The 22580-nt window shown below is 43.3% G+C and overlaps 2 protein-coding genes across 15 annotated transcripts in view; one reads left to right on the top strand and one right to left on the bottom strand.

Annotated features, from left to right (window-relative positions):
• Positions 1-22580, bottom strand: part of STIM1 (stromal interaction molecule 1) — a 228216-nt gene that overhangs the window by 171181 nt on the left and 34455 nt on the right. The window lies entirely within an intron of this gene.
• On the top strand, positions 19823-21401 carry LOC129136395 (peptidyl-prolyl cis-trans isomerase A). The gene is given in 2 exon segments (XM_054661937.2): positions 19823-19957; positions 19960-21401. Coding segments are annotated over 2 exon segments (519 nt in total). The 3' UTR covers positions 20344-21401.

The following is a 22580-nucleotide window of genomic DNA, read 5'->3' as shown; positions in this document are numbered from 1 at the left end:
TTTCCACTTGGATCCCCCCCCCAGATAGAACTGACACATGTGGCCACACTTAGTTGCAAAGGAAGCTGAGCAGCTATGCATCCTGCTAAAACTCAGGTGTTCTATCATTAAATAAAGAATGAGAGAGCCCACATTGGCAAAGGCATCTAAGAATCTCTTTCATATTACCTCAGTTTTTTTTATATTTTGTCTTATTAAACAAACAATTTGGCTGCACACGGTGGCTCACGCCTGTAATCCCAACATTTTGGGAGGCCAAGGCGGGTGGATCACTTGAGGTCAGGAGTTCAAGAACAGCCTGGCCAACATGGCGAAACCCCATCTCTACTAAAAATACAAAAAATTAGTTGGACGTCATGGTGGGTACCTGTAATCCCAGCTACTTGGGAGGCTGAGGTAGGAGAATCACTTGAATCTGGGAGGCGGAGGTTGCAGTGAGCTGAGATCGCATCATTGCACTACAGCCTGGGCACCAAAGTGAAACTCCGTCTCAAAAAAAAAAATTTATTCCCAAACCCAGCTATACTGAAGTTTGCAGTTATTGTTCAGTGAAACCTGATGGCTAGCTTGGAAAAAAAGAAAGAGAGAAGAGAGGGGAAGAGAGGGGAGGGGAGGGAAGGAGAGAAGGGAGGGGAGAAGGGAGGGCAGAAGGGAGGGGAGAAGGGAGGGGAGGGGAGAAAGGAGGAGAGGGGAGGGGAGAAGGGAGGGGAGGAGAGGGGATGGGAGGGGAGAAGGGTAGGGAGAAGGAAAAGGAGAAGGGAATGGAAGGACAGTTATGGATAGATGCCCCCTGTTAGCCTCACTAGACTGAACAATACCAACAAAGCCTACTTATTTAACTTCTGTGACCAGTATTTATGGTGGAAATAAAAGTTGCTCTAAAAAATCAGTAAGTGCTATCTCTGTGCAATACTAGGCCAAGTGGTATAGAAAACAACAACAACAACAACAACAACAACAAAGCAGTGTTTCTGTCTTTAAAAAACTTCCAATCTTGTGTGGCAATCACATACAAAGCAACCACAATGCAGCAAGATAACTGAGACATATAAAGTATGATAGGAGAGTAACAGTAGAATAGACTGCCTGCCTACAGGCAACGAGGACAGAGAAAGCTTAAAAAGTGGTGACACTGGAGCTATGTACTAAAAGATGAGGAGTTTACTAGATAGAAAAGAGTAAGCAAGCCAGGGGTGGTGGCTCACACCCAACACTGTGGGAGGCCAAGACAGGAGGATCACTTGAACCCAGGAGTTTGAGAGCAGCTTGAGCAACAGAAGGAGACCCCATCTCTACAAAAAAAATTTTAAAGTTAGCCGGGCATGGTGGTATATGCCTGTAGTCCGAGCTACTCAAGAGGGTTAGGTGGGAGGATCACTTGAGCTCAGGAGGTTGAGCTCTGCAGCCTGGGCAACAGAGTGAGACCCCGTCTCAAAAAAACAAAAACAATTTTAAAAAGATGGTAAGGAGACATTCCAAGCAAAATGGAAAACATGAATAAAAGCATAGAAAAATGTTTGCTGAAAAGACAATATGCAGAACCCAGATCATAGAATGCAGGAACACCAGATTGAGAAGCTTGGATTTTAGAATCTCTGAGAAATAGGAAAGCAATAGACTTCTGAGCAGAGGTGGGCCACAGTTAGATTGACTTGTTAGAAGATTCTGGCAGCCAATTGGAAGGATGGACAAGGACACATGCTTTGGAGTCTCATCCTTGCTGCTATGCCTAGTCCTATCCTTATCTCCCCAATGCTACCACTGATAAGCCAAGCCCTTACAGAAGGAAGGCAAATCCAGGCCAAATCCCACAGACTCCAGCAGGATGAGACTTGTAGATTTGTTAGTTTGTTTTCAGTTTTCTTGTTGGTTGTTTATTTGTTTGTCTCGCTGTGTTGCCCAGGCTGGAGTGCGGTGGTGCGATCTCAGCTCATTGCAACCTTCACCTCCTGGATTCAAGCGATTCTCCTGCCTCAGCCTCCTGAGTAGCTGGGATTATAGGCAGGCGCCACCACGCCCGGATAATTTTTTTTTTTTTTTTTTTTTTTTAGTAGAGACAGGGGTTTCACCATGTTGGTCAGGCTGGTCTCGAACTCCTGACCTTGTAATCCGCCCACTTCAGCCTCCCAAAGTACTGGCATTACAGGCATGAGCCACCTCGCCCGGCCTGTTTTTAGTTTTAATCTGTCTTTTATTGAGGTGAAATTCACATAACATTCACCATTTTTAAGTGAACAATTCAGTGGTATTTAGTACATTTATAGTGTTGTGCATCCACAGAGGCTTTTAGTTCTAAATTTTTTTGTTTTAAGAGACAGGGTGTCGTATGTTGCCTAGGCTGGCCTTGAACTCCTAAACTCAAGCAATCTTCCCACCTCAGCTCCTGAGTAGCTGGGACTGCAAGCAGGTGCCACCATGCTCAGCTGGACCTTAGTTTTTGATGAGGTCCAGGAAAGCCTCTGCTTACTTCACTCAGGTCAGGCTTCATCCGGTCCTCTGGCATCTCTGCTCAGATGGATACGCCAGATACTTTTGGCTTTCAATAAACATCTGCCTAGAGTCCCTAAACTGCCATACTCTTTTCGAACCTTTCCTGACCTCAGCTCCCCTAGGAACACAGGTCATTATGACCAGGAGGAAATTTGACCATGTCTATCCCTTATTTTAAATTTTTCAGTGGTTCTGCATTGCCCAAAGAATATAGTCGCAAATCCTTAACAGATAGACAAGGCTCTCTATAATCTGGCATCTGCTTGTTTCCCTAGCCTTATCTCCTAAACATCTTGCCCTAAAATTCTTCCCTCTCATTATGCTTCCCTTCCTACTCATGGCTGCTCAAACATATTTTTTTATTTCACCCTGGGAATGATTTTGTCACCTCATACACATTTCCCACAGACTTATCTCACCCTAGGGAAAGTTCTCATATTTTCATTATTTCCTCGGAACAGCTCTGATTCCAGTCTCATTTCCCTCTGGGTGCCATTCTAATCCATACCTCATTATTCACTCTTCTTTACATATGTTATTGACCATATAATACCACAAGATGACTTTTTTTTTCTTTTTTTCTTTTTTTTTTTTTTCTTTGAGATGGAGTCTCGCTCTGTCACCCAGGCTGGAGTGCAGTGCCAGGATCATGCCATTCTCCTGCCTCAGCCTCCCGAGTAGCTGGGATCACAGGCGCCCACCACCACGCCAGGCTAATTTTTTGTATTTTTAGTAGAGACGGAGTTTCACCGTGTTAGCCAGGATGGTCTCAATCTCCTGACCTCGTGATCCGCCCGCCTCGGCCTCTCAAAGTGCTGGGATTACAGGCGTGAGCCACTGCGCCCAGCCCCATAAGATGACTTTTTTTCCACCTCCTACTATTCTACTTCTGTCATATTACTGAGAATAGCCTTACTGAATATATCTGCTTCTGCTCCCTCTGCCTGGGTCTCTCATAAGCCCAGGACTTCACCAGGACCCTCACCCCAAAGTTCCTGGTACCTGGGACTTAGGAGGGAGATATGTTATACCCATACCCCCAGTCAGCTGGGGAGTTGGATCCAGACCTTATTCTCTCTCACCTTCTTTCTGACAGAATTCTTGAAATGACAAAGCTCTATTAGGACGGCACTTGAACCCACCCTCATTTTACCCTGGAGACATCACTGACCCCAGTTTCATCTTACTTTGAGATCAGCTCTGGCCTTGGCCTCCCCAGTCACCATACCAAAGAGAAAGTCATACCCCAGTATACCTTGGGAATGATTTGCACTCTGGCCTTGGCTGGCACTCAACTCAGGAAAGAAAAGTGACATGAAGCAACTGGCCCAAAGTACACTAGTACTATCCCAAACTAGGGAAAGAAGGTCTTTCTCTGGGGTGGTAGGGGAGAAAAACTTCCAAATCATCATAAAACCCCCCTCACTTTCTGTGTATGCAAGCCAAATATGGGTCAAATGGTGCACAGGAAGAACTCACACAAAGGCCTTTTTCCAGGTGTATTTTAGGCTTCCAGGTATGTCACAGTCACAAATATCAGTTTGCTCCCAAGTGAGTGAATGAGCAATGTCCAGTTCAGGAAATTCAGACTTCGGCTTTCTTCTGGTTTCTAGGCTTGTGGTTTATAAACTCCATTCAGCAGCAAAGCAACAATATTTATAAGCCATAAGCCATCTTTCTATAACATTTTATTTGAGCTTGACAATGTATTAAGCAGAATAAACCTAGGCTTTAAACTTTCTAGCCATGCAATCTTGGCAAATAACTTTTTTTTTTTTTTTTTGAGATGGAGTCTCGCTCTGTCACCCAGGCTGGAGTGCAGTGGCTCGATCTCAGCTTACTGCAAGCTCCACCTCCCAGGTTCATGCCATTCTCCTGTCTCAGCCTCCCAGGTAGCTGGGACTACAGGCGCCCGCCACCACGCCCAGCTAATTTTTTGTGTTTTTAGTAGAGACAGGGTTTCACCGGGTTAGCCAGGATGGTCTCAATCTCCTGACCTTGTGATTCGCCTGCCTTGGCCTCCCAAAGTGCTGGGATTACAGGCGTGAGCCACCGCGCCTGGCCAGCAAATAACTTTCCCCATTCATAAAATGGGAATAATAGTAGTATCCTGCAAGACTGTTGTGCAGAAAAGTAAACAAATATATATAAAGCATCAAGAAATATACCAGGCCCAAAAAGGTTATTCAATCATTTGTTCATTCAGTCAACAAATATTTACTAAGTATATGCTATATGTACCAGTCAGTATTCTAGCACTGAGGATTTAGCCATTAACAAAAACCCCTGCTCTTATGGAACTAACAGGGAGTGGGGGTACAAGGTGAAAGGCCTGACCAATAAATATGCCAGATGGTGATAAATGCTGTAATGAAAAATAGAGAAAGGGGTTGCAGTGTGTGGTGGGGGAGGGATTGCTATTTTTAAATAGAATGATTGGATAAGGCCTCACTGAGTTGACATTTGACCAAAAGATCTGAAGGAAATAAGGCATGAGTCATGCAGAAAGTTAGAGAAAGAAGGAAGAACCAATGCAAAGGCCCTGAGGCAAGAGTATGTCTGTCTCTATTGTTCAAAGAATGGTAAGAAAGCCAGTGGGGCAGGGTGAGCAGGTGGAGAGGAAATGAGGCTAAGACAGGTAACTGGGAGCCAAGTCATATGTGACCTTGTGGGCCACTCTAAGGGCTTTGGCTTTTTCCCTGAGAGATATGTAAAGCCACTGAACAATTTTGAACAGAAGAGTTATATAATTTGGATTTACGTTTTGAAAGGATCACTCTGGCTTCCTGTTTAGAATAAACTGTAGACAGGCAAGGGCAAAAGCAGGGCAATCAGTTAGGCTATTATCTCACCAGGCAAGAGCCGATGGTAACTTGGATCGGGGTGGTAGGTGCAGAGGTGATGAAAAGTATCTGAACGTTGGATTTGTTTTAAAGGTAGAACCAACAGGATATGCTGACAGATTCCATGTAAGTGAAACTTGTTAAATTTAAAATGCCTATTAGATATCTAAAATGTTAATTAAGAGGTTAGATATACAAGTCTAAAATTCAGGGAGAAATCTAAGCTGGAAACACAAATTTGAGTTGTCAATAAATAGATGATAGTTAAAATTATTTAAGTGGACTTTTAATGCCATGAGATATTCAATAAACAAAGTTCCCAGTGAATAGTAACTGCCATTATAACCCCTTTTTGTTCTTTTTTTCCCCCAGCTTCCCAAGCTTATAAACCCCTTTTTATTCTTAAGGTATTGGAGATAATTGCCAACTTCTAAACTTCAGTGCCCAACCTCTAACCCTGTCCCCACCCCTCAAGAAAAATTTGATTTTCTGATCTTGTATCCTTCTTTACTGTTGTCCTTCTTTTCAAATTTGCAATTAAAACATCAGATAAGTGAAGGCACGCTGGTGTTAAGTAGTAAAGGTACCAATTTTAGAGTTAGATTTAGGTTTGAATCTTCTCTCTCTCAGCCATTTACTAGTTCTGTGACCTTTTAGCCTCAATTTTCTTATCTATACGATGGGACTAATAGTACCTATCTTAAAGGATTGTTATCTTATCGATGGTAAGACACCTACTTATTGCTTTATTCAACAAAAACTTACTGAGCATCCATTACATGCCTAGCACTGTGTTCAGCATTAGGGTTACAGCAGTGAACAGGCACTGGTACTATCCTCATGGAGCTTATAGCCTAAGGGACCATAGTATTTCTAAAGCACCTAGACAAAATTTAAATTTTTTTAAATCACCTAAATAAAATAAATATGTAAAGAACCTCACACAATGCCTAGCAAATAGTAGGTGCTAAGTGACAGTATATATTATTTTATAATTAAAACATCATAAGCCCTCACAGAACAATACACTTTAGAATTGGCAAATCTTTGGAAATCAAAAGGTCCAATTATCTCATTTAATAGAAGAGCAGATTAACTAGCTCCATAATAAACTTATTCAGGACACCTATTCAGTCAGGGCATATGCTAGCTGCTCAGGATACAAGGATGAGTAAAACACAGTCCCTACCTTACATCAAGTAAATATGCAAAGGGAGAATGACTCGCCTGAGGTAACCTAGTTCATCTCTTAGACTGGAAATCATGTCTTCTAATTCTCAGTGTTTTGCTCTTTCCACTGAATCAAAATTATTCAACTCAAATAAAAATACTTAGGAAGAAGCCTACCACTGTGCCAAAGAGAGTGCATCCTACAGCTCAGCAATTCCTCACGAGTAGCTTGTCAAAAAGGATAAGCCCCTCTGGGCCTGGAAGCTGATTTTTTTTCCTCTGTAACAGTCCATAGCACACAGCAGCTAGGGCCTCATGGGCCCTGGTAAGAAGTTACAGAAAGATGCAGAAAAATAGAGTAAAAGCCTGAAACCACCAGAGCCACTGGTAAGTAAAGAAAAGGTAGAGCAAGGCCAGACCAAGACCCTCCTCCCTCATCCCAGATATTAAGTCATGTTCCCTCCAGGCTAGCACTAGCCCCAGAACTCTACCTTTGTCCCTCTAGGCCACCCACCCTGCCCCCTGCAAGGGCCCTCTTTAGAGTTTCAACATTAAGCTCCATTTAATGGAAAAAAATAGCACTGGGAAGCAGAAAGAATACATCATGGAGTTCCAGAAACCTGGCTGAAACTGGCTCCGCCACTAACTAGCTGAATGTTTCTTAACTCATCCGTTTCTGCATTTGGAAAATAGTGACAATACTCACTTCTGGGTACTGTGGTGAGCATCATAGATGTGTCTAATGTATCTAGAAAAATGCCTGGCATGCAGCGGTTACTCAATAAATGGTGCAATGATTACTTATGAATGACAAGGTCTCCCTTGTCTGCCCCATGTTCTAGTGACCGCAGGCTTCAGCAGAGCAGCACAGTTTAAGACTCCCACAATAGTATGAAGTATTCAGGGAGCTGTGGCACCTTCACTGGCTACATTTCTCAATCTCTTCTCCCCTCAACCTATACCAGCTCAGGTCTCCACTCCACCCCTCCACCTTTTAAAAAAAAAATCTTTGAACCTGCCTCCTCTGCTGCCTCTTCAAAATACCACCCTCTTTCCTTCCTTCCCTCGCAACTATATTTCTCAAAAAAGTCTTTTGTTCTACATCTTTGCCTCATACTGACTCCCTAAGCCACAGCAGTCTAGCTTCTGTCCCCACCCCTCCACGGAAACTGCTGTCACCATGGTCACCAATGACTCAGTAGCCTCATTTCAAGCTCACCCTACCTGTTCTCTGCTGCAATAGACACTATTGCTTTCTTTTAGAAACTCTTCTCATTCCTGGCTTCCCAGACAGTACTTTCTCTTGCCTCTCTGATTGCCCCTCCTCAGGCTCCCTCCCTAACTTTTCTGTCTACACATATCAGAGTTCCTCTGTGCTCTATCCTTAACCCCCTTTCTTTCCCCATTTTATAAATTTTACTCAGGTGATCTCATCTACTTCTACAGTCTCTACTATTTCTTAGAGTTCATGATTCTCATGTCTATTCCTACCTCTCTCAGGAACTCCAAAACTCATGTCTTCTCACCCAACTACCAGATATTTTCTCATGGATATCACCCATAACCATCTCAAAACCAGCATTAACTTCCCCGGCTCTCTCTCTTGTATTCCATGTGTTAACAGCATCACAGTAATGCCCAGTCCCCTAACACTGCCTCCTTCATCCTTCCGTCACACAATTTAAATCAACCCCCATGACCACCACCCTTGTTCCAGCCTCATCATCTGCTACTGCAAATCTTCTGGCTGCCTTCCCTGCCTCTAGTTATAATCTATACATTCTAAGCACAGGCATATAAGAGGTCTTCCTAAAAAAAACAATCTGGTCACGTCACAGCCATCTTAAATATCGACGGTAAAGCTTAACTCCAATAGGATTTAAGCTCTTTACCATAAAATACAAGGTCATTCGGGATCTGGCCCTTCACACACACCCAACTTCATCTCGTGCCACTCCCTCCAAGTAGTCCAACACTCCAGTTCAGGGAACAACTCGTCATTCACTGAATATGCCATGCACTTCCACAGTCACACTGCCCAGAATATGCTCCAGGGCACTCTGTCTGGCACAACCCTGGTCATCCTTACAGGGTGGCATCTTTGATATTGCTAAGCATTTTGACCCTCCTTCCTTTCTCTCCCAGTATATTTTCTTTTTTTTTTTTTTTTTTTGAGACAGAGTCTCACTCTGTCACCCAGGCTGGAGTACAGTGGAGCGATCTCGGCTCACTGCAACCTCTGCCTCCCGGGTTCAAGCAATTCTCCTGCCTCAGCCTCCTGTCTAGCTGAGATTATAGGCACATACCACCACACCCAGCTAATTTTTGTATTTTTAGTAGAGATGGGGTTTCACCATATTGGTCAGGCTGGTCTCGAACTGCTGACCTCGTGATCTACCCACCTCAGCCTCCCAAAGCGCTGGGATTACAGGCGTGAGCCACCAAGCCCAGCCTTTCCCAGGACATTTTCTATGTACTTCTATTGTAGCACTTGTGACACTGTACAGAGTGCACTTGTTTATGGGTGTCTCAGTAACCTGCAGGTTGTTCATGGACACAGACTATGTCTTTCACATCTCTGCACCCCAGCCTACTTGCCCAGCCTCTCAAGATAAGCAACCAGACTATCAGTCCTAACAGGGGATACTCCCCCTATAGCAGGAGAGCAAATTCTAATGACAACAGGAAGTCTCAATAGTTTCAACTTCCCCTCTTGCAAATGCTTCCAGATGGACTGACCCCACAAGAGCTATTTCCTACCTGGTTCCTGGGGCCCCTATGCCTGGTACAGCCTGTTCAATAGAAAGAGGAGAGCTTCCTGAAGATTAAAATTCTTTGGAAAATGATTTCAAAAATGGGCTGAGCTGACAGGTAGGACTGCCAACTGCCAGAGCCATCTCAGGAAGTAATTTGTGAAATAACTCCAAGACCTTTATACATCTTCCAAAGCAACTGGGATGGTTGCTACAACACCCTGTGGCTGGTCTTCTTGCCTTCAATCAAGGCTTGGGAAATTGCCCTGCATCACAATACTTACAAACAAGTTGCTTCACTAGGCAGAAATCTATAATGACTTCTCATTGCTTAAAACTGTAAACCAGAGTGGTTAGGAACAAGCACACTGAAAACATATTACCTGGGCCCGAATCCCACCTCTACCACTTATTAGCCATGTGAGTTTGGGCAAATTATTTCAGTTCTCTAGGCCTCAGTTTTCCCATCTTTAAAACAATAAAATAATAGTACCTACTCTCATAGGGTTGGTACAAAGATTAAATAAGCTAATCTAAATAAACTACTAATAAAAATTAAATAAGCTTAGCATTAAAAATGCAAAGAATAGTACCTGGCACATGGTAAGAACTTAATAAATTATATATAAACATGTTCAGGTTCCAAGTCCCTCTGTCATTCATAGCCTGAGATATGAAATGTTGCCCTGTCCCATTTCACATTCCATAATCCACCAGCTCCCTTCTGACGATCATTTATGATCCTTTGCCTCTATCCACAACACCAATTGCAATCTGCCCAGCTCCTCCTTCTGGCAATGCTACCTTCAGCTGGCCAGAAATTAACGCCTTCAGCAGTCTCACAGGTGGTGTCATGCCTAAGAGCAGTACAGGATACCACCTTCTCCTGAGCATTCTATTCCCTATGCCAGGGGTCCCCAACCCTCAGGCTGCAGACCGTACCAGTCCGTGCCTTGTTAGGAACCAGGCCACACAGCAGGAGGTGAGCGGCAGGCAAGCGAGCATTACTGCCTGAGCTCCGCCTCCTGTCATATCAGTGGCAGCATTAGGTTCTCACAGGAGTGCAAAGCCTATTGTGAACTGCACATGCGAGGAATCTAGGTTGCGTGCTCCTTATGAGAATCTAATGCCTGATGATCTGAAGTGAAACAGTTTCATCCCAAAATCATCCCCACCCCCCACCCTGGTCTGTGGAAAAATTATCTTGCATGAAACCGATCCCTGGTGCCAAAAAGGTTGGGGATCGCTGCTCTCTGCTCACTCCTATTTTCACTCAGGTCATTTTCCAATCTAAATGCCTCCCTGAGCTTCTGCAGTATATAAACTTAAACAGAGTTTTAGGGATTAGTTAAGTCACACCATCCCAGGAAGCTACAGTAACTCATAAAAATATCTGCCTTCCCTTAACCTCTAAAGTCCCAATGTGTAACTTATACTTCCACACTCATATCTAATCATCTTTATTAGATTAAGTTCCATGAGGCAGTGTCTGGTTTTCCATCACTACATCTCCATTACCCCAGAACAATAAATGTTTAGGAAATGTTGGGGGCCAGCCACATTGGCTCATGCCTGTAATCCCAGCACTTTGGGGGACCAAGGCAGGAAGATTGCTTGAGCTCACGAGTTCGAGACCAGCCTGGGCAATATGGCGAAACCCCGTCTCTACAAAAAATACAAAAATTAGCTGGGCATTGTGGCACGTGCCTGTAGTTTCAGCTACTCAGGAGACTGGAGCCTGGGGCAGGAGGATCACCTGAGCCCAGGAAGTCAAGGGTGCAGTGAGCTGTGGCTGCACTGCTGGAGTGTACTCCAGCCTGGGCAACAGAGCGAGATGCTATCTCAAAAGAAAAAAATGAAGAAGGCTTAGGCAAACAATAAAAGCTCAGTTAGCTAAATCTCCTACCACTGAGTCTGAGACATAACCAGGGACTGGTGGATTAACCAAGATCTATACCTTTCTACAACAACAACATGGAGAAAACTATATCAGCAATCTCATAGAGCTATTGTGAACACAAAGATGTAATCTATGTTGAACACTTAGGAGATTTTCTGACACATAAGCTGTCATTAAGTATCTCATTTTCTCTTTGAAAAGGAGTCATGGAGGTACCTTGTCAACTAAAGGACAGCTGGCCATACTACTTCTCCAAGTCATACTAATAGAAAAGCAGGGGACCACACTGTATTCATTTACCTAATGGTGTTCTGTGGAACACTGGTATCTAACAAAATGTCAATAGGTGGTTTTTGAGGATAAAAAAAGATTACATGTTCAGAAAAACATAGAAAACCCTGTATACCTTTCCTTATCATATTAAAGCCTCCTAGCTTTTCCTAACTTAATCTCAAAGGTCTTTTACTGAGTAATAATAATAATGCCATTTCACGTGATACTGACATTCTGAAGAACACTTATTTTATTTATTTTTTTGAGGCTGAGTCTCGCTCTGTCGCCCAGGCTGGAGTGCAGTGGTGTGACTGCACCTCCCGGGTTCAAGCAATTCTCCTGCCTCAACCTCCAGAGGAGCTGGGACTACAAGCGCACACCACGGTGCCTGGCTAATTTTTGTATTTTTAATAGAGACAGGGTTTCGCCATGTTGGCCAGGCTAGTCTTGAACTCCTGACCTCAAGTGATCCAACTGCCTCAGCCTCCAAAAAGTGCTGGGATTACAGGTGTGAGCCACCATGCCTAGCCAGAACACTCATTATATCTTAAAACAATGCATTGGGCCAGCCACAGTGGCTCATGCCTGTAATCCCAACACTTTGGGAAGCCAAGGTGGGAAGACTGCTTGAGTCCAGGAGTTCAAGACCAGCTTAGGCAACATAGTGAGAACCCATCTCTACAAAAAATATATTAGCCAGGCATGGCGGGGTGTGCCTGTAGTCCCAGATACTTGGGAGGCTGAGGTGGGAGGATCATTTGTGCCCAGAAGGCTGCAGTGAGCTGTGATCGCAAACCTGCACTCTAGCCTGGGCAATAGAGGGAAAGACTCTGTCTCAAAAAACAAACAAACAGGTCGGGAGCCAAGATGGCCGAATAGGAACAGCTCTGGCCTACAGCTCCCAGCATGAGCGACGCAGAAGATGGGTGATTTCTGCATTTCCATGTGAGGTACCGGGTTCATCTCACTAGGGAGTGCCAGACAGTGGGTGCAGGACAGTGGGTGGAGCACATCGTGTGCGAGCCAAAGCAGGGCGAGACATTGCCTCACTTGGGAAGTGCAAGGGATCAGGGAGTTCCCTTTCCTAGTCAAAGAAAGGGGCGACAGACGGCACCTGGAAAATTGGGTCACTCCCACCCCAATACTGCGCTTTTCCCACGGGCTTAAAAAACAGCGCACCAGGAGATTGTATCCCGCACCTGGCTTGGAGGGTCCTACGCCCACGGAGTCTTGCTGACTGCTAGCACAGCAGTCTGAGATCAAACTGCAAGGCAGCAGCGAGGCTGGGGGAGGGTCGTCCGCCATTGCCCAGGCTTGCTTAGGCAGAGGTACAAGGAGGAACTGGTACCATTCCTTCTGAAACTATTCCAATCAATAAAAAAAGAGGGAATCCTCCCTAACTCATTTTATGAGGCCAGCATCATCCTGATACCAAAGCTGGGCAGAGACACAACCAAAAAAGAGAATTTTAGACCAATATCCTTGATGAACATTGATGCAAAAATCCTCAATAAAATACTGGCAAACCGAATCCAGTAGCACATCAAAAAGCTTATCCACCATGATCAAGTGGGCTTCATCCCTGGGATGCAAGGCTGGTTCAATATACGCAAATCAATAAATGTAATCCAGCATATAAACAGAACCAAAGACAAAAACCACATGATTATCTCAATAGATGCAGAAAAGGCCTTTGACAAAATTCAACAACACTTCATGCTAAAAACTCTCAATAAATTAGGTATTGATGGGACGTACCTCAAAATAATAAGAGCTATCTATGACAAACCCACAGCCAATATCATAATGAATGGACAAAAACTGGAAGCATTCCCTTTGAAAACTGGCACAAGACAGGGATGCCCTCTCTCACCACTCCTATTCAACATAGTGTTGGAAGTTCTGGCCAGGGCAATTAGGCAGGAGAAGGAAATAAAGGGTATTCGATTAGGAAAAGAGGAAGTCAAATTGTCCCTGTTTGCAGATGACATGATTGTATATCTAGAAAACCCCATCATCTCAGCCCAAAATCTCCTTAAGCTGATAAGCAACTTCAGCAAACTCTCAGGATACAAAATCAATGTACAAAAATCACAAGCATTCTTATACACCAATAACAGACAAACAGAGAGCCAAATCATGAGTGAACTCCCATTCACAATAGCTTCAAAGAGAATAAAATACCTAGGAATCCAACTTACAAGGGACGTGAAGGACCTCTTCAAGGAGAACTACAAACCACTGCTCAATGAAATAAAAGAGGATACAAAGAAATGGAAGAACATTCCATGCTCATGGGTAGGAAGAATCAATATCGTGAAAATGGCCATGCTACCCAAGGTAATTTATAGATTCAATGCCATCCCCATCAAACTACCAATGACTTTCTTCACAGAATTGGAAAAAACTACTTTAAAGTTCATATGGAAGCAAAAAAGAGCCCACATCGCCAGGTCAATCCTAAGCCAAAAGAACAAAGCCGGAGGCATCACGCTACCTGACTTCAAACTATACTACAAGGCTACAGTAACCAAAACAGCATGGTATTGGTACCAAAACAGAGATATAGATCAATGGAACAGAACAGAGCCCTCAGAAATAACGCCGCATATCTACAACTATCTGATCTTTGACAAACCTGAGAAAAACAAGCAATGGGGAAAGGATTCCCTATTTAATAAATGGTGCTGGGAAAACTGGCTAGCCATATGTAGAAAGCTGAAACTGGATCCCTTCCTTACACCTTATACAAAAATTAATTCAAGATGGATTAAAGACTTAAACGTTAGACCTAAAATCATAAAAACCCTAGAAGAAAACCTAGGCATTACCATTCAGGACATAGGCATGGGCAAGGACTTCATGTCTAAAACACCAAAAGCAATGGCAACAAAAGCCAAAATTGACAAATGGGATCTCATTAAACGAAAGAGCTTCTGCACAGCAAAAGAAACTACCATCAGAGTGAACAGGCAACCTACACAATGGGAGAAAATTTTTGCAACCTACTCATCTGACAAAGGGCTAATATCCAGAATCTACAATGAACTCAAACAAATTTACAAGAAAAAAACAAACAACCCCATCAAAAAGTGGGCAAAGGACATGAACAGACACTTCTCAAAAGAAGACATTTATGCAGCCAAAAAACACATGAAAAAATGCTCACCATCACTGGCCATCAGAGAAATGCAAATCAAAACCACAATGAGATACCATCTCACACCAGTTAAAATGGCAATCATTAAAAAGTCAGGAAACAACAGGTGCTGGAGAGGATGTGGAGAAATAGGAACACTCTTACACTGTTGGTGGGACTGTAAACTAGTTCAACCCTTGTGGAAGTCAGTGTGGCGATTCCTCAAGGATCTAGAACTAGAAATACCATTTGACCCAGCCATCCCATTACTGGGTATATACCCAAAGGACTATAAATCATGCTGCTATAAAGACACATGCACACGTATGTTTATTGTGGCACTATTCACAATAGCAAAGGCTTGGAACCAACCCAAATGTCCAACAACGATAGACTGGATTAAGAAAATGTGGCACATATACACCAGGGAATACTATGCAGCCATAAAAAATGACGAGTTCATGTCCTTTGTAGGGACATGGATGAAATTGGAAATCATCATTCTCAGTAAACTATCGCAAGAACAAAAAACCAAACACCGCATATTCTCACTCATAGGTGGGAATTGAACAATGAGAACACATGGACACAGGAAGGGGAACATCACACTCTGGGGACTGTTGTGGGGTGGGCGTGGCGGGGGGAGGGATAGCTTTAGGAGATATACCTAATGCTAAATGACGAGTTAATGGGTGCAGCACACCAGCATGGCACATGTATACATATGTAACTAACCTGCACATTGTGCACATGTACCCTAAAACTTAAAGTATAATAATAATAAAATAAAATAAAAAACAAACAAACAAACAAAAAGCACTGTACAAATATATAAAGGTACTGCTATTCCACAGTTACCCAGAATAGACAGGACCCAAAAGTAGTAGAGAATACCTGGACTACTAAAATTACATTATCTTCTCCATCGCAATAAGCTTGGAGGAAGAGAAGAGAAATAGACCAGTATTCCAAGAGGCCAGCTTTCAGTCAATCCAATGAAGAGGCAGCAGAGGAAAGAAGAGCCTTTATCAGGTAGCATTTCCAGCAACTCACCATAGCTGGCTTTATGGAACTCAAGCCAGATTTGGTTGCCACAGGATACAAAGTAACTTGACTGCTGCCCTCCTGGAAACAATTAACTTAGTAGTTTTTACTTTGACAGAATCTTGGGCCTGAAAGAAATATTTTGAAATCACTCTAGACAAAACCTCTACTTTATTGACAATAACAGGCCCTAAGAGAGCCTACATTTGTCCCCACTTGAGCAGGATATGGGAGAAAAACAGATTAGACAGTGATAATTATAATGGTTAACACTTAATGAGAGCTTATTATGTGTCAAGCTGGCTGCTAATTATTCAACATAGATTATCTCATCTTAATCTTCGCACAGCTCTATGAGATTGATTTTATAATAATTTCCATGTTATAGATGAGGAAGCAGGCTCAGAGACATTAAGTAACTTCCCCAAAGCACTATAGCTAGCATATAGTACTATAGTGATGAGACCCAGGCAAGCTGACCCCAAGGACCCATGCTCTTTATCGCTAGAGAAGCTAAGGTACCAAGTTTTCTGGAAAGCCTTCTCTGACAATTTCCCCCACCACCAATTATTTGGGGGGCTCCCTAAACTCCCACTGCCCCATGTCTCTATCTATCCCTATGCACCACTGTCTCTGCCATAGCAGTATCACCAAATTACGTACTCCATGAGGGAAGAAATTACTAAATCTTATGCTTCCTTGCATCCCTTGTGACACTACCTAGTGTTGCATCGGCAGCTCAATCAAGATGTTTCAGAATAAACAACTATCGAGGAATATAGTATAATGATGAAAAGACATGGGTTCTGAAGTCAAATAGACTTAGATCTGAATCCAGGCTCAGCCACTTAGCTCTATGATCGTGAGTAAGTCAACTACTCTGAAGCTCAGCTTCCCTAACATTAAAATAGAGATTAAAAAATAAATTACCACAAAATGTGAGAAAACTAAACTAAGCACCTTACCCATTGCCTAGTACATAAAATAACTGTATTTACCATTCTCCTTTCCCCTTGTCCCACATATAATGGTAGAGAGAGAGCACTATTCCGGCCAGGCGCAGTGGCTCACGCCTGTAATCCCAGCACTTTGGGAGGCCGAGGTGGGCGGATCACGAGATCAGGAGATCAAGACCGTCCTGGCTAACATGGTGAAACCCCATCTCTACTAAAAATACAAAAAATTAGCCGGGCGTGGTGGTGGGTGCCTGTAGTCCCAGGTACTCGGGAGGCTGAGGCAGGAGAATGGCGTGAACCCGGGAGGCGGAGCTTGCAGTGAGCCGAGATCTCACCACTACACTCCAGCCTGGGCAACAGAGCAAGACTCCATCTCAAAAAAAAGAAAGAAAGAAAGAAAGAAAGAAAGAAAGAAAGAAGAAAAGAGAGAGAGAGAGAGAGAGAGAGAGAAAGAAAGAAAGAAAGAAAGAAAGAAAGAAAGAAAGAAAGAAAGAAAGAAAGAAAGAAAGAAAAGAAAAGAAAAGAAAAGAAAAGAAAAGAGAAAGAGAAAGAAAGAACACTATTCCCGGAACCCAGAGCCGAATTAGCTATATAAACTTGGTTAAGTGCATCTCCTTTCTGGGCTTTAATCTCTTCATTTACAACTCACAGGACCGTTGGTTTGAAACTAAATAAAATGTGGGTAAGTGACCAAAAAGTGCTACACAGATGGAAGGAATTTTTGTCATTCCACCTATCCGGCTTTTAAAATCAGCCCTGAACCACACTGCATAGAAATGTCTTGAAGCTCAAGGAAGAAGACCAATCTCTTGGAGGTTTAAAAGCTATAAAGGGAAGGAGTATTTGCACTGTCACTAGGAGAAGGAGCCAGTCCCACCAAGAAGCTGAGACACTGCCAAGTGGCTTTGCTCCAGGAGTCCCTAAGTAATTAAGGCCTTGCTCCCCTGCCCTGTTTGCCTGTGACCTCCACAAAGGCTAGAGAACACCAAGTGCTCCACAGCAGCTCTTCTCTTGGCCAGAGTGACAAATGTATTGCTGGCCAAGGATCAGCCAAAGCTATTGCTAAGAGGTTCCTGCCCTTGGCCTTCCTTAGAACAGGGTCGGCCGGGCGCGGTGGCTCACGCCTGTAATCCCAGCACTTTGGGAGGCCGAAGCGGGTGGATCACCTGAGGTCAGGAGTTTGAGATCAGCCTGGCCAACATGGCAAAACCCTGTCTCTACTAAAAAAAAAAAAAAATTAGCCAGGCGTGGTGGCACATGCCTGTAATCCCAGATACTTGGGAGGCTGAGGCAGGAGAATTGCTTGAACCCGGAAGGCGGAGGTTGCAGTGAGCTGAGACTGTGCCACTGTACTCCAGCCTGGGCAACAAATCGAGACCCTGTCTCAAAAAAAAAAAAAAGAAAAAAGAACACGGTCAAAAACAAGACACCCTTCATTCTTTGTCCTGAGGTTATCAGCTCATGATTCCTAGGAATCAGCCCTAAACACAGCTACCAGGACCCTGGGTCTGGAACATGTTGGATGTGACTCAACTAAAGCCTGACCAGCCAGGCCCTTTGGACAACTGAAAGAGAACCTGTAGGCTGTGGAATAAGGGGTAAGGAAAAGGGACCCATGCTCTGCTAAGAGCGTCGAGTCTTAGATGCTCCCAAGGTCACTTTTGGGCTCTTGTTCAGGCTGCACAGGCCCCAGGGACTTAACCACTTCCTTTGCTCATTAAAGCAGAACCCCCCACTCCACCCCTTGGGACTCCCGCCCCCAAGCCTGAAGCCTGGCTCTAGGGTAAGACAGTCCACCAATCTCTCCCTTCAAAAGTGAAAACATACGGGCCCTTTTTGTTGTAAGAGTTTAACTGTTGGGTTGAGAAAGAATGTAAGCCAAAAACAACAAATATGAGGAAGTAAAAAAAAGTTTAAAACATATTACAAGTTAGTCACAGTCACTGTCCCCACTTCATAGTTCCTGGTTCCTGTCATAATTGGTGCTGTTAGAGAACAGCTACAATACAATAGTTTCCAAGACTTATTTTTAAACAATGGAGCCCTCTTTTTCAAATATAGTTCAAATTGGCCTGGCGTGGTGGCTCACACCTCTAGTCCCAACATTTTGGGAGGTGGGCAGATCGCTTGAGCTCCGGAGTTCAAGACCATCCTAGGCAACATGGCAAAACCCCATCTCTACAAAAAATACAAAAGTTAGCTACGCATGGTGGTACGTGCCTGTAGTCCCAGAAGAGACTGAAGGTTTAGATCAATCAACATGATGTAGACCTTATTTGGATATTGATATTGACCCCATCTCTACAAAAAATAAAACTATTAGCCAGGCATGGTGGCACATGCCTGTAATCCCAGCTACTTGGGAGGCTGAGGCAGGAGAATCACTTGAACCCGGGAGGCAGAGGTTGCAGTGAGCTGCAATTGTGCCACTGCACTCCAGCCTGGGTGACTGGGCTACAGAGCGAGACTCTGTCTCAAAAAAAAAAAAAAAAAATGTTGACCCAGATTTTAACCAACCATATACAATTATCAACCATATACAAATAATATTGCTAATGAGCAAGAAAGTGGAAGTAAACATGTAGATATTCACGCACCAGGCTCTGCTACCAGTTGGTTATTTTGGCTGTGTACTTGTGTCCAAGGTCATTCACTCACTGGGTAGGTTTATGTCCTATGATGCCATCAACTGCCAGTCAAAGAACTAATCGGCATGAGCAAACTAGTGTTCACACAAAACTTGTATAATTGAAACCAAAATCAAAGACACTTTTATTGTAGGTAAATGTACAATTTCCATTAGGCTTGTTAAAATACTGAAAGCAATTTAAATTCATTTATTCCTTCAAAAACAAATATTTACTGAGCATCCCTGTCCATCTATGCTGGCTAGGCACCAAGGACAAAATAAATAACACATAATAGCCTTAGGGGATTCATAGAAACATACCTCTATATTGCTTTCATGGATCCCAAATATTCTGAAGACCTTGCACCAACAAAATTGGGAGAGTGCTGGAAGGGATGACATTTTTATTCCCTTATGAACACAAACAACTTATCAAAAGCCTGTTCCACAAAGAACCTCTCAACATTACAGCCCTAGCATTTTGGGAGGACGAAGTGGGTGGATTGCTTGAGCTCAGGAGTTCAAGACCAGCCTGGGCAACATGGCAAAACCCCATCTCTATTAAAAATAAAACATAAAAGTCTTTGCAGATGCTGCTGCTGCCGGGAGCCCCGTACTATCAGCCATGGTTAACCCCACCGTGTTCTTCGACATTGCTGTCAACAGCGAGCCCTTGGGCCATGTCTCCTTCAAGCTATTTGCAGACAAGGTTCCAAAGACAGCAGAAAACTTTCGTGCTCTGAGCACTGGAGAGAAAGATTTGGTTATAAGGGTTCCTGCTTTCACAGAATTATTCCAGGGTTTATGTGTCAGGGTGGTGACTTCACACACCATAATGGCACTAGCAGCAAGTCCATCTACGGGGAGAAATTTGATGATGAGAACTTCATCCTAAAGCATACAGGTCCTGGCATCTTGTCCATGGCAAATGCTGGACCCAACACAAACAGTTCCCAGTTTTTCATCTGCACTGCCAAGACTGAGTGGTTGGATGGCAAGCATGTGGTCTTTGGCAAGGCGAAAGAAGGCATGAATATTGTGGAGGCCATAGAGCACTTTGGGTCCAGGAATGGCAAGACCAGCAAGAAGATCACCACTGCTGACTGTGGACAACTCTTAATAAGTTTGACTTGTGTTTTATCTTAGCCACCAGACCATTCCTTCTGTAGCTCAGGAGAGCACCCCTCCACCCCATTTGCTCGCAGTATCCTAGAATCTTTGTGCTCTTGCTGCAGTTCCCTTTGGGCTCCATGTTTTCTCTGTTCCCTTCCATGACTAGCTGGATTGCAGAGTTAAGTTTATGATTAAGAAATAAACACTAAATAACAAAAATAAATAAATAAAACATAAAAAATAAATAAAAACAAAGTACAGCCCTACCGTGGAGATACAAGCTGCCCCACTGCTAGAAAATCAAGAAGAGATTTCTGAAATCAAGGTCTTTGTCTACAATTCAACAAACATTTACCGAATTTCTGTTTTGTCCTTAGACACTCTGCTAGACAAGGGATCAGCAAACTGAGGCCCTCAGGCCAAATCTAGCCCAAACACCTTGTTTTTGTAAACAAAGTTTTATTAGACACAGCTACACATGTCCATTTAAATATTATCTATGGCTGTTTTCCTGCTACAACTTGCGGTATAGCCCATCAAGCCTAAAATATTTACTGTCTGGCCCTCCACAGAAAATGTTTGCTCATCTCTATGCTACACTCTAGAAAGATGCAGAAATGTATCTTGATCTAGGTGGTGGTTACATAGATAAACACGTTGGTAAAAATTCATCAAGCATTTAATTCATTTTATTGTATGTATGCCATAACTCAATACTTCTTTTAATGAAATGAAGAGTAATCAGCCCCTGCCTTCTGGCAATTTAAAATCTGGTAGGAGGATATCAAAGTAAATAATTAAAATACAATAGTGAGCCTGCACAGTGGCTCACACCTGTAATCCTAGCACTTTGGGTGGCAGAGGTGAGCAGATCGCCTGAAGTCAGGAGTTTGAGACCAGCCTGGCCAACATGTCGAAACCCTGTCTCCACTAAAAATACAAAAATTAGCCGGATATGGTGGCATGTGCCTGTAGTAGTCCCAGTTACTGGGGAGGCTGAGGCAGGAGAATCACTTGAACCCAGGAGGCAGAGGTTGCAGTGAGCCGAGATCGTGCCACTGCATTCCAGCCTGGGCAACAGAGCGAGACTCTGTCTCAAAAAAAAACCATGAAAAATAAAATTTTTTTATTTAAAACAATAAAAAAAATAGAGTTTGGAATTAGAACATGAAATTTCTAATTAGGTTTAAGTCCTACTTGCACCAATTACTAGACACATGACTTTAGATTCTTCATCTACAAAATGAGAATAATAACAATATCTATGTCATTGACTGCTGTGAGAATTAAATAAATATGTAATTGTACCTGACATATAAGTATTCAACATACATTTCTTATCATAACAATTAGCATTATTATTAACTGTCTAATTAGTGGTGGACTTCGCTGTAGCTCAGAGTTCCTGTGACTTCCTGGTAGGTCCCATGGGACCCTAAGTCATATCAAAGTTGATTCTTTTACAAGTTTAGAGCTCAAGCTGGTATTGTACATAATCAGTATTTCATGGAGCTTTAGACTTCTGGCCCAATACCTGGAGAGGTGAAAGTCCTAAGGATGGGGTCCTATCCCACTGCTCAAAGAATGCCTTCTAGAAGCAAAATCAGGAAAGCACTACCTCTAGTTGACCTAGCTGATAATGAGAGAAGCCATACTAGAAAATACACTTAAATACAATATGCTTTTTTGTTTTTTTGCAATGGAGTCTTGCTCCATCACCCAGGCTGGAGTGCAGTGGCGTGATCTCGGCTCACTGCAACCTCCACCTCCCAGGTTCAAGCGATTCTCCTGCCTCAGCCTCCTGAGTAGCTGGGATTACAGGCGTGTGCCACCATGCCCAGCCACAATATCCTTTTGAGCTTAAAACTTCAATCAAATCTTCCATACCAGGCTGAAAAAACTGGTTCGGTCCAAGGGACTGGCCAGGAGAAGCCATGAGTCTCTGTCAGTGCTACTGGGTATGTAGCTCTAACAGGGGTGATACAGAAAAGTTCTTAAGACTTCGGAGGTACCATAGATTACCTTCAGCAATCTCTGTGACAAACTTAAAGCCTCTTGGATATCCAGCTCTATATAAGGACCAAAAGAGGATGATCACAGAAATCACAGATTTGGAAAAACTAGATGAACCTCCAGAGATCATCACTTGGACTGGCCCCTGCTCTCAGATTGCAAAACACCTATCATTAGGCTTGTTTTACAGATAATGCCACTAAGGTCCAGAGAGGGTAAGCGTGATGGCCTAGGTCAGATATCTAAGAGGCAGTAAG

This window comes from Pan troglodytes, chromosome 9 (assembly GCF_028858775.2).
Source record: "Pan troglodytes isolate AG18354 chromosome 9, NHGRI_mPanTro3-v2.0_pri, whole genome shotgun sequence".
Classification (NCBI taxonomy): domain Eukaryota; kingdom Metazoa; phylum Chordata; class Mammalia; order Primates; family Hominidae; genus Pan; species Pan troglodytes.
This window is presented reverse-complemented; position numbering and strand designations above follow the sequence as displayed.